This window comes from Boleophthalmus pectinirostris, unplaced genomic scaffold (assembly GCF_026225935.1).
Source record: "Boleophthalmus pectinirostris isolate CB_2022bp ecotype Guang Dong unplaced genomic scaffold, ASM2622593v1 HiC_scaffold_19, whole genome shotgun sequence".
NCBI classification, from domain to species: domain Eukaryota; kingdom Metazoa; phylum Chordata; class Actinopteri; order Gobiiformes; family Gobiidae; genus Boleophthalmus; species Boleophthalmus pectinirostris.
In genome coordinates this window covers 9,481,339-9,493,419 of record NW_026571140.1, presented here as the reverse complement: position 1 = coordinate 9,493,419, position 12,081 = coordinate 9,481,339, and the positions used below count along the sequence as shown (strand labels likewise).

Below are 12,081 nucleotides of genomic sequence, written 5' to 3'. Positions count from 1 at the left end.
CACTCTTAGCCAAGCTGGTGCCACCTAGTGCCTCCGCTCAACTGCATTCCTCTCCAGCGACTAGGTCAGGAATCAAAATACACTAGACACTTCGGAAAAAAACCCGGAAGTGTGAGTTTGGGCACCAGCCAATCAGGAACAAAGAGAATGTTCTGTGAATTTTATCAAGGGGAAAGACGTTAGCTGCGCATTACATAAGTCACAACCAAATAGCAGCGATTGGTTAAATAAAAAAAGGACCTGCCTACCGTTGAGCGAATAAATTCTAATACTATAAGGTCAGACTGTTTCTACGAAGTGAAACCAACTAATGAATAAGGCTACCTCACCCTTTCACCCATAGACCGTATATATATGAGTGGACATAAAGCCCTAACTGCCGCGTGCCAAATAGGAAGTTCGCCAGGAGCCTCTTCCGGCTCCTTCTAACTCTGGATCTTGTTCTTAGGATCTTGTTGCCTCTCTCTCTGTAGTGAGCCTCGTAATTTTGGTCTTAAAATGTTCCTGTTAACCTACTCTACATGATCCTGATTTTTTTCGCTATTTTGTCCATCAAAAAAATCCTATTCATAACATAGAGCCTGGCTCCAGATTCACTCCTGTAACTGTGAGCATCACAATCCTCATTTGAGTGGCGCTGAACACTATGGGTGATGTCACACTCGCTTAGTCCTCTATTTTTATACAGTCTATGCTTTCACCACAGTTAAATTGTGTTGTGTTAAATAGGGTTTAGTGTTATGAGAATGCTACCTGAAGCCGAGCGTTCGGATGTGACGGCTGCCCAGCTGGGACACGCGGCTCTTGGCCATGTCCTCCAGGTTGTTAGAGGCTTCATCATTGACCACCATGACCACGATGATCCCTGGGTCCACCGCGTCCAGGAAGTGAGCCAGACGCACGCTCTCGTTCTGACTGCGGTACGTGTCAAACCTGCAAACAAATTTATCAAAGAGTTCTAATGACAATGATAATGTTTCACTCAGTATTTATTTGCTTTGGGCTGTTTGGGACATTCTTGGCTTTTTTCACTATGTTGTCTTTTCTCAAAGCAAAATTATCTGCCAAGAATTAGATTGATTTCCTTATTTCGAAATACAAAAGTAACAAAATGCTTGTTTGTCTTTATATTTTCAAATTGAATGTGATTGAACATTTGAAAATTTGAAATATTGAAAAGGACATTTTCTCATTTTTCTTTCTCTCACTGAAGTGAAAATAATTGCCTGCTCACACTGTTCCCATGCTGTGCTAAACAATATTTTCAAGTTTTTCTTCCAAAGGTAGTTTTTTATATGTAATTTCTATCCAAGTTTCAGTTTACTTTAGACTACATAAGATCGACAAAAATCCCCTCAGTAAAAGCATTTGGAATCTAATATGTCAACACACTGAGCAAAGATTTACGGGTATTCTTAAACATAGCCTATCTGTGACCCCAGATATGACGTAAAAATGTTCAGATCAAATATTGCTTTTACCGATAACAATTGTGATTTATTCTTGATTACAAAAACACTGGACCTGATGGCCGAGTTATGTATGTTTTCATTTTGTGTTTTTTGTTCTCAAGATGATTACTCAGTCAGAAAGCAGAGGGAACCTCCCACGAGCCTCACATTTGGGTTGCCAGTTCCAATGCTGATATTAAGTTGTCTCTATATGTAGGTTAAGGGACAGACACACAGGTTCAGCTGTGATTGCAGGACCTTATTTAAACCCACTAGAGCGCTGGTTACACAACCTCCCTTTAAATGGTGTAAACATTGTGATATGTTTCCCCAGTGCAGTTTATAGTTTATAACCTCTTAAAATGTAATGTAAAGAATCCTATTGGCTTGTAGTGGTTCACCTTAAAGCAGGGCAGACAGAACTCAGACACATTCCTGTGTGTTTAGTCTGTTCACTGTAAAGACTGCACAAACACACACTTGAGGTACTCAAGTGTTCTGCCCCAAAATCTCATGGAAACAAACTATAGGTTCACACTGGTTCAGTCTCATGTTTTTACACCTGAGGCCCTTCCTGTGGCAACCGTACTGTCCATAGACTAAGCAATAAACATGTTTTGGCCAGTGACACCCCAACCTGGGGTCAAACTAGTTGTTGTGCATGGAGAAGTTTGTGATTTGATCCCAGCTCCTCAGTGCTGTTTTTGTGTCTTTGGGCAAGACACACACCTACAATGCTAAGCATAAATATGAATGCAGTGATCCAATTACTCAGCCATGTATCTTGTCAGTCAGCCCCAGGGCAGCTGTGGCTACAGAAATAGTTTACATGTAAGTGTGGAGAGTGAGTGAGAGTCAATTTTGATGTACAATTGTGCATGATTGTACCCTCTGGTCATAAGACCTCAAAAATGTTGCCCTATCCCATTAAAAACACGAAAATGTAATTAAAAAAAATAGCTATAAATGTTTTAATCTCATTATAATTTCAGATCCTGATTAAACATTCACATTATATACAAAACTAAGACATACAGCACAGTACAGAACTCTTAGACTGACAGCTGGTCATGTTTAACACCAGAACAGCAAATGTTTTTTCACCAGAACTATGCTTCCACCTTAACAGAGTTGAATAATTATGGCAAATATGTAATATTATTATAGGTTTGGCTGCAACTTACACGCATACTACACCCTGTTATTAACATTTAGGGCATCCCGGCGGCTTTGTGTATTTTTGGATTGAAGCACGCAGTTTGTTCAGCTCTGTTCTGGTAACATGATACACTGCACTTGTTTGGGCACATGTGCAGGTTAAAACGTGAGTGACCTGAGCACCTGCGCACCTGTAATTTGTGTGATCATTGATTCACTGCGGACATTTGAAGGGATGTAAAATTGATTTTCATTAGCTTTAAACAGGTTATAACAATGTTCCCTCGATTTTGGCTTGCTCAGAGTTGTATTTTGTTTGATTCATGCATGTTTGAGTAACCTCGCCTTGTCCAGCATTTGAAACTTTAGGGCTCACAAAATTCCTGTTTTTCTTCTACCTCCAAACTCCACCCATATGTCTGTGATACTTGTGATTATTCAAGAAAAAATCTCTAAGTCATACACGCAGGATGTAGAGATGTAGCAAATTTTCAACTATAAAAATACATAAATGAAAATCGAGTGCTACTACAGTAAAGCTACTACAGTGAGTGTCATCAGTTCTGCAGTTTTGAGCAGGAAGTCAATGAACCTTTTTTATGGTAAAATGGTTAATGGTCACATATGCAGTGCATTTCCAATTTCAAGGCACTCAAAGCGCTCTACATCAATGAACCACTCTTACGCACATGCACACACCAATGTATGCTGATACTGTAGTCCACGTCAGTTAAGTGTCTTGCCCAAGGACACAAAGACAGCATTCATCTGTGGGAGCTGGAATCGCACTGCCTACTTGTGGGTAAGTGGATCTGACCGACATGATGTTTATATCGAGAGCCGGATTCAAACGGCGACCTTCAGATCAGTGGAAGAACGCTCTACTGTCGTGAACTATCTCTAAGTGTATTAGATCGTTAGATTGTAATTTATAATGAACAAATGGTAAAGTCATTATCTACATATATTAAAAACACAGAGTCTTTAAAAAAAAAAAAAAAGAACCAAAACTGGGTATTTATTTTAAAGTGAAACTAAACAATAAATCCACTTTTGTCTTTGTATATGGTATATTAATAGCATTATCTACTGTCATTTTTTGGTGACTTTAATGGATTAGTAGGTAAATTTGTAGCCAGGTTGGTGCCACCTAGTGCCTCCACTCAATTTAATTTCTCTCCAGCGACGAGAATCGGAATACAATAGACAGTCTGTAAGAACCCCCGAAAGTGTGAGTTTGGGCACCAGCTAATCAGCGAAGAGCCATACATTCTGTGTTGGCAACGATTTAAAGCTGGAACAAAGAGACTGTTTGGTGAATTTTATCAAGTGGAAAGACGTTGTTGCCCTTCTTTCTATGGGATGTGGGAAAAGCTTAATATACCAGTTAACCCTTTTAGCGGCGCATTAGATATGTCACGACCAAATAGCAACGATTGGTTAAATGAAAAAAAGTACCCGCCTAACATCCAGCGAACGAATCCTAATGCTGCAAAGTTAGACGGTTTCTATGAAGTGAAACTGGCTGATGAATCAGGTTAGTAAATTTGCAGCTATCAGGTCAAAAAATCTAGGTTTGTGCTCTCCAATATCCAGTACTTTGGTGACATCACAAAAGACTACCCTGAAAAGTGTAGATACCTGTTAAACCAATCACACTGGGCCTTATACCCCTAGACTTCGCTGCTCCTCCTCGCTCACTGCCTTCTTTAGTCCACAGGTACTGCAGCTCTATTTGAAATGTGGTTGTGGGCGGAGTTTAGGGGTTTAGTCCCATTTTAACTTAGCTTTTAAGTCATTACCAAACATCTATAGAGTCCTAATGCTGGTTTCTACTCCAGACCACCATAGTACATGTGAGAGGGCACTGTCACTCACTCACCTGTCATCCTTCAGCATCTGTCCTGTCCGGGGGCTCAGCAGGTGCACGATGATGCCGCGGTGACCCCAGCCCCTCTGGAACTGGTAGCTCTGGTTACTGCTACTTTGGCCAGGGAGCAGGGTCTTGCTCAGGAACGTCCAGGAGAGTTTGGGGGCCCCATGGATCTCCAGAGTTGCCCCTGTCCCCACGCCGATGTACTTATGACCAAAGTAGCTGTGCGGCACTTCTCTGTCGTCAGGTCTGTGAAGCAGGGAATCAAACTACATGAATAAATGGTTTTAAAAGTGGGAATAAGATTTAAAATACCTGCTCAAAATCAAACTGATTAACTTGTCACATAGTATAGCCAAATTAAAATATGTTAAAGGTCCTATATTACACAAAATGGACTCTTGTGAGATTTAAGCCATGTTAGAATGCTGTTACCTCCTCAAAAACATACTTGGAGTTGTGTTTTATTTCATTCACACATGTCTGAGTAATACCTGTGATGTCATGAAGTTGTAGTTTTCAAGTTAATGATTCTAGTGAAGGTGTATAGAGTTTAAAAACACAGTGGAGCACTACATGACACTCTGTTCCACAAGGTTTTCTGCTTGAGCTTAAATGAAAGGTTAAATGTTTGTGATGAGGAAACAACATTATAACATTAGATCAGAAATAGCGTAATATGGGCCCTTTAAGAAATTCCAGGGATTGTTTGCTTTCAGTTTAGCCATCAGGTGGTTTGGTACCAAGCACTGATATATCAATATTGACTATGGTACAGAAAAATTATGATTTTCATGCAAAAATTGCTGATACTTAAAACTGAATTTAAATAAATTTTTGAAATGCACTGTGTATACTCTGGTATGTCTGAATTATACAAAGGTAAACAGTGGTGTTTCAAAGCTTTTTAACACAAAACTCATATCAATATTGGATTGCTATTGTAATACTCAGCACTGGACTGAAACTAAAATCACTGGTATCACCCATCACTCACATCAGTGTTCATTTAAAACAGGGGTGTCCAAACTTTTTTCATCAAGGGACACACATCTAAAGAAGCAGAGGGCCGATCGAGGGCCATAGACTGGTGCTCAATACGGTGAATAATTGAAATATGTGCATGTTTAACACATTAGAATGAGTCATCAGTCCTTTGCTCATGGTAAGATTGTCCAAACCACACACAAAATATTAAACATTGGCTTAATCAAGGTAGATTTTCAAAAAACTTGCAATAAAAAAGTTATTTTTTTAATTGATGCAAGTTCATTTGAGCCAATTCTCCTGAAAGCCTGAGGGCCAAGAAAAAAATGTCTGAGGGCCGCATTTGGCCCACGGGCCATAGTTTGGACATGCGTGATTTAAAACATTGGCATGTATATTGTTAAAAAAAAATTTTGTTCAGAAAGGGTTTATAAAATCTACATTCATGAAAAAAACATGCAGAGGAGCAGAGCACGATACAAAATAAGGTGCTTGAGGAGGTACCTTCCATAGAGTGAGATGGTCAGGTTGCCTCTGTAGGGACAGTCAGGGCTGCCCACGTGCATCTCCCCTCCGTCCCCAATCAGGATGTGTCTGGCCCTCAGCAGGAGGGGGCGGTGAGTGTCCGCGATCACCAGCTTCCCTGTCACAAGCACAGCAGGTCATCAGTCCTGGTTTAGTCCTGCTGTAGTCCGTGTTCATGTTTAATCATCCTTTAACTCTAGTCTTGTCCGGGTTTAACCTGGTTAAAGGGCTGTACAAATGTTTTTCATGTAATAAAATAAGATTTGTCTTGTCCCTTATTTATATATTGTAAAATTAGCTCTTAGGGTCAAAATGAAGTCTAATTATAAAGGATTTTTATCGACCATAAAATAATCCTAGGGTGTTGTTAGCATGCTCGTTGTTGCTAGGATTACTGTGGCGACAAAACTCCGCTCTGGGTTCTGAAAGTTGTGAAATGTGCATCTAAACTCATCACAGTGAATAATTAGGATACTAGGAATGCATAATATGAGGAGTGAAAAGTTTTACACATAGTTAAGACTGAGCCTTTAAGCTATTATCTTGTGTCTTTTTTTAAAGCCCAGTTGAAATCAGTTTTGCTTGGTTGTGGGTCCTGATCCTTTTTTTAGCTCTAGCTTTTAGTTATTCTGGCTGGTGCTGTTCGCTAGAAGAAATTCAGGGTACTCCCTAATGATTTATAAAGCTACAGAAAATAAAAAAAGCCAAAATAGCATGTGGTCTGAAACTGAACCCAGAATTAAAACTGTCACCACTGACTCACCTCCAGACAGGATCTCCAGGGAGTGCACTGTGGCTGAAGCTCTGAGGAGGACCTTCTGACCACGGCCAATGGTGACACGATGGTGCTCGCTGTGCCCGGGCAGCCATGTCTTTAGTCCAGGCTGCTTGTCTGGACACACTGGAGAAGCAACAGAACTGTGCTCAAAACAAATAGTGGCCAAACTTTTCTAGTCCAAGCCTGATGTTGTCAGATCTCAGAATCTAAGCAGGGCCGGGCCTGGTTAGTAATTGGATGGGAGATACCAGGTGCCATAGTGGGACACCAGTGGCAAAACTGTCCTTGTGTCCATGGGCAAAGCACCGACATTACCTATTAAAATATGAATGTGGTGTGTGCGTAAGTGTGGTCACTCACGCACACACCACGATCGGAGGGGGTGATGGTGGAGTTTACTTCTACCACCGGGTGTGGAGTAAATGAATACTGCATGAAATTGTAAAGCCACTTCATCTCAGCATCTGGAAAAGTGCTATTATTATTATCATTATTATTATTATCATTCAATACAAAAGTACAACTGTGGGGGAGTTGTTGGTTCCTTGTTGTAAAGCACTTTGAGTGCCTTGAAGGTGGAAGAGCGCTGTAGAAAAATGTGACCATTTCCCATTTACCATAACTGTGTGACATTTCAACCAGTATAAATAGACTAAAGAGAAGCCTTATTACCGGTATTCCATTGTTTGAAACAACCTCGCCTAGTTGCGGGCTAAGGCGGAGGCAAGTGTACTCACAAGGTTTCAATTCTCAGGGGATTTTGTGCATTAAAAACACATCTTTTGATTCGCTGAAATGTTACACAGTGGGTTGTTTACTTCCACATAATCTATTAATAAGTAACGGTTAACCACAATTTCTCCAGACATAGAAACTAAATGTAGCTGACTAAATTTATGTCAAAAAATGAAGCCCTATTTGTCATCTGCCTTCAGTGACCCACCTGCCCGGACAGAGGGGAGCAGCAGGAGCCCCAGGAACAGCAGACTGGTCCTCATGTGTGCAAGATGTTTAAAACCCTCCAGGCACAGGGACACAAGAGCCCTCAACAGGCTTCTTTAGGAGGGGATAGAGTGGCCCTGCACAGGCTCCAGGCAGAGGAGACACAGGGGCCCTCAGGCTTTTGTCTGGAGGTGGATGTACCAGGGCAACAACACAGCCTCCTGAGAAAAAGAAAAGCAACTTGTAAAATCTGAATGGTGAGAGGCAAGTGAGGGTTCAGAAAGAGACGACTTTAGTAAACAGAATAATCTCATTGGCCCTGAGTACAGATACCATTTTTTTTTTTTTTGACTATAAATTGCACTTTTTTCATGGTTTGGGTGGTCCTACGACTTATACTCCAGTGTGACTTATACATTGAAATGTTCAGACTGACAGAGAAGGCACTATTGGCTTGTGTTCTGCTACTACTATTACTCCCGTACCGCTGTCACTTTGCGCCCTACTGCGCATGCCTCCTGCAGAAAAAGCCGCTGTCCTGACTGACGGAAAGCGGGTATGGACCAAAACCATCCTGTCGGGATAAAGAAAGGCCATAATAATTCTAACTGGAATTGATGCTGAGTCTCATGACAGCTTGGCAGAAGAGGAAGCGGCGCTCTGTTTACCTCATGGATCTATGGTTTATTTCCGGAGGTCACGTAGAAATGACACCGAGGATGAAGAATTCAATGGATTTAGTGATTTAGAGTGAGATGAAGAGTTTGGTAAACTTATGTTCTGTTGTTTATGCTATAATTATCTGAACAACTGTTCATATGTTACGTTAACATATTGACGGCTATTCAGCCTGTTCTATTGTTTTTACTGTAACTTGTCTTTCAAGATAAAATGTCGATTACTGGTCTTTGATTTTATAAAATACATTTCCACAAAAAAGTGTGACTTATAGTCCGGTGTGACTTAGATATGTCTTTTCTTCTTCATTGTGCGTTTTGGCTGGTGTGACTTATACTCCAGAGCGACTTATAGTCCGGAAAATACAGTATATTGCATAAGCAGCTAGACGTCTGCATCTACTTATACAGCATGTTATTACTGAAAATCAGGAATTATGTGTAAGCATGATAGCCTTTGATACCTTTACCATCACGATAAAACTCCACACTGACCTCTAAAATTCATGAAAAGCGCTTTCAAACGCAATAAGTGGGGAATAACTTTGAACAACTGCAAACACTTTAAGAAATAGTTCTGTTTTCCCACGTTCAAGACAGTAAAATAACGCGAAAAACAGCTTCACATTTGGAGGATCAACATTCTCTCAACACTCTAGATAACTCAAACATTTGAACAAAACAAAATACTAAAAATTCAAGTATGTTTTGAAATGGGAAGCAGTAACAGAAACATGGCTATAGCAAGGCATTAGAGACGCTCTTATAACAACAATTCATCTTGGATTAATTCACTCGGGATTATAAAACTTTTGGACTTAAGGGAAGTTGTTAAATGAAGTTGTATAAATAAATAACAAGTACATTAAGCAAACAGCATATATTAAGTAATACTCCCACGGCTGCTCACATTATTAACATAGCGTTGAGAGCAGAGTTATTGCGCTCTGGTGAGGGCTGTTCAGCGCAGGCATCAGCACAACACTTTGAATAACACTCTGTGATTCACCGAGGATTAACACGCTGCAGATAATCATGTGTTTCCACGACGAGGATTAGCTCTCACCTGACCTCATCACAGCGGCCATTTTATATTCTGATCACATGACCCTTGCCACGTACGCCGGTCAGAATATGGATTTAGACTAGATTAATTTATATTTATTGACTTCCTTGATGGATTTAGTGGCCAGGGATTTCAGTTAATGTAAATCAATAGAAGTTGTGAAAAATTTGTGCAAAAATGAGCATCTAAATTGAAATGAAAAATGAATTAGTTGGATTCAGGATATTATTTTGTACATGACTTTGACTGGGCTGCTAATAGCGGTCATTATTGTTGTACAGTCATTTAAAAGGCTAAAATTGCTCTCTAACATAATGCCTGTGAAATTCTAATGTGACAGTTTAAAAGTTCTCAAGGTTCAGTGGTCTCTCCCGTCTGCTTCACATTAAACACAAATGTTGTCAAAGTGGCAAACCGGACAAACATTTGAAATATTGTTGACACAGTAACGGGCTTCTACAGTGACAGGCTTCTACAAGCAGAGCTGCAGGGAAAACCACATGAAGCTGAACTTTTCCAAAACAAAAGAGGTGGTGGTTCACTTCAATTAGACAAATCATTGACAGGGTGGAGAAGGACAAGTATTTATGGTTGATCATTGACCATAAACTGACCTTTAAAAGCAACAATGACTGCATCTGTCAGCAGCATTTGCACTTCCTCCAGAAAGTCAAGAGGCTGCAGGTTCATCCATTGTTCAGGCGTTCTAGAATAGTTCTGTGAGATCAATGCCATGGTTTGGCACGGTTTGGCTCTCTGAGTGAGGAGAATGAGGTCTCCTAAATAAGGTCATCAGAATGAGTGGAAAAATCATTGGAATCCCACAAGAACACCTGGGATCTCTTCCAAACTCTGGCATTAAACGGGTGCACTGATCTCCACTCACTCTCTCCATGAATAGTGTAGACTGCTCCAACTTCAGGAGGATCTCTTCTCGCTCTGAGAACCAAGTGGCTCATGTCCTCTTTTGTGCCAGCTTCAATTAGACTTTTGAATCAGCATTAAATGAAGAAGTCTGTGGACCTCTGTTATGTTTTATCTGTTAAATTGTCTCTTCTAACCAATAGTATCAACAGGCCTTGTTTATGTATGCATTATATGAAGGAGCCAGACCACAAATGAATTATGGTACACAGCACCTGGGGACCCATTTCCAGCTCAAGACCTGGTCTTGGTGAGGACTACCTTAGCTGGAGGATATGACCTATTGTGCACATTTGGGTTAATTGGAAAAAAGGAGTGCCTGGAGGAAACTCGCACAGGGAGAAACATGCAAATTCTACTCAGAAAGGCCTGGGCCTGAAATCAAACTTGGATTCTTCATGCTGTGAAATCTTCTTGCTATCACCTTACAGCTATCTTTAATTAACTTTGTTTTTATAATATTATTTAATTATACCACAAAATAAGAAAGATGCCAATCCTTACTCATCATAATTATGTAATAGCAGGCACGGGCTTGCATTTTCCAATGTTCATCAACAGCCTATTTAACACACATCATCAGTATGCACTTACTGGAGCTGAGATTAACTGTGCACCTTCTGGTTATGAGGCAGCTGCACTACCACCTGCGTCTCTGTTATATGTAGGATTTCCATCTTTTTAGATAATTAACTGGTTTCTATAATTCATGAACAAACCACATTTGTGAGTGGAAAAAGAGTCCTCTTGAGAGACTCGGAAGAGTCTTGAAGAGTTCTGTCTTGTTTAAAGATAAATTTTCTCGCTACATTCCTTTTGTGCTCTTATTATTGTTATAAGAACTCCACTTGGCTTCCTGGACACGGCATTGCTCTGATTCAAATCTAGTACAACAGCCTGCAGGCTCTCACCCGTTCCTGACTCTTTAATTACACAACCATAAATCTTATTAAGAGCAATGGGAAACCGCAAATGTATGTTATGTCATACAGGAAATATTGTTGGATTAAGAAGGCCATAGTTTTCATAGTTTGGGACAGTAAAGGCGCCAGGGTCAGATCAGGAGGCCACAGCAACTGGATCACACAAGCCCCATGCCAATCACACACAGAACAATGTGGAAAATCAGGTCATGTATACATCTTAAAAAAGGTGCACGGTGCAACTTTTCTAGTGGAGGTCCACCACCTGCTTGTCTTCACGAAGATATTTTACTGAGAATGTTCCATGATATTACTTTAAGCATTTCCATTTAGCATTTATTCATCATGAGTGATTCTGTTGCACAAAAATACAATAATTAATAATAATAAATAATGAATGATGACTCTCCACAGATCTGAACTGTAATGCAGTGTGCTGTAGCCTGCTTGTCGCTCTCGTGATAGGTAGGTTTAATCTTATACTGTAGAACATTCTAGACAGAGCAATAACATTGCCATGGAGAATTCAGATGACAGACCCTCCACTAGAAATGTTACGCAGTGCTCCCTAAAAGTGTTACTCATAAAAATATGAAAAATTAAGATCAGTTTATTATAAAGTGGGACTAAACAAACTAAAACTAAACTCCACCCACAAGCACATTTCAAATAAAGCTGTTAACTTGGGAAGTACCTGGAAGACTAAAGGAAAAAAAGGTAGGTTTGGAGAAGGGGCGGGGACTGGGCATATAAGGAACCAAGTGATTGGTCAAACAG

At 40.3% G+C, this 12,081-nt stretch overlaps 1 protein-coding gene across 1 annotated transcript in view; it reads right to left on the bottom strand.

Moving 5' to 3' along the window:
* LOC110162588 (cell migration inducing hyaluronidase 1) overlaps positions 1–12,081 on the bottom strand; it is a 139,609-nt gene that overhangs the window by 60,470 nt on the left and 67,058 nt on the right. The window contains 5 exon segments of the mRNA XM_020927486.2: positions 754–933; positions 4,492–4,731; positions 5,974–6,112; positions 6,758–6,895; positions 7,716–7,935. Of these exon segments, the coding sequence (XP_020783145.2) occupies positions 754–933; positions 4,492–4,731; positions 5,974–6,112; positions 6,758–6,895; positions 7,716–7,770 (752 nt within the window). The 5' untranslated portion in view covers positions 7,771–7,935.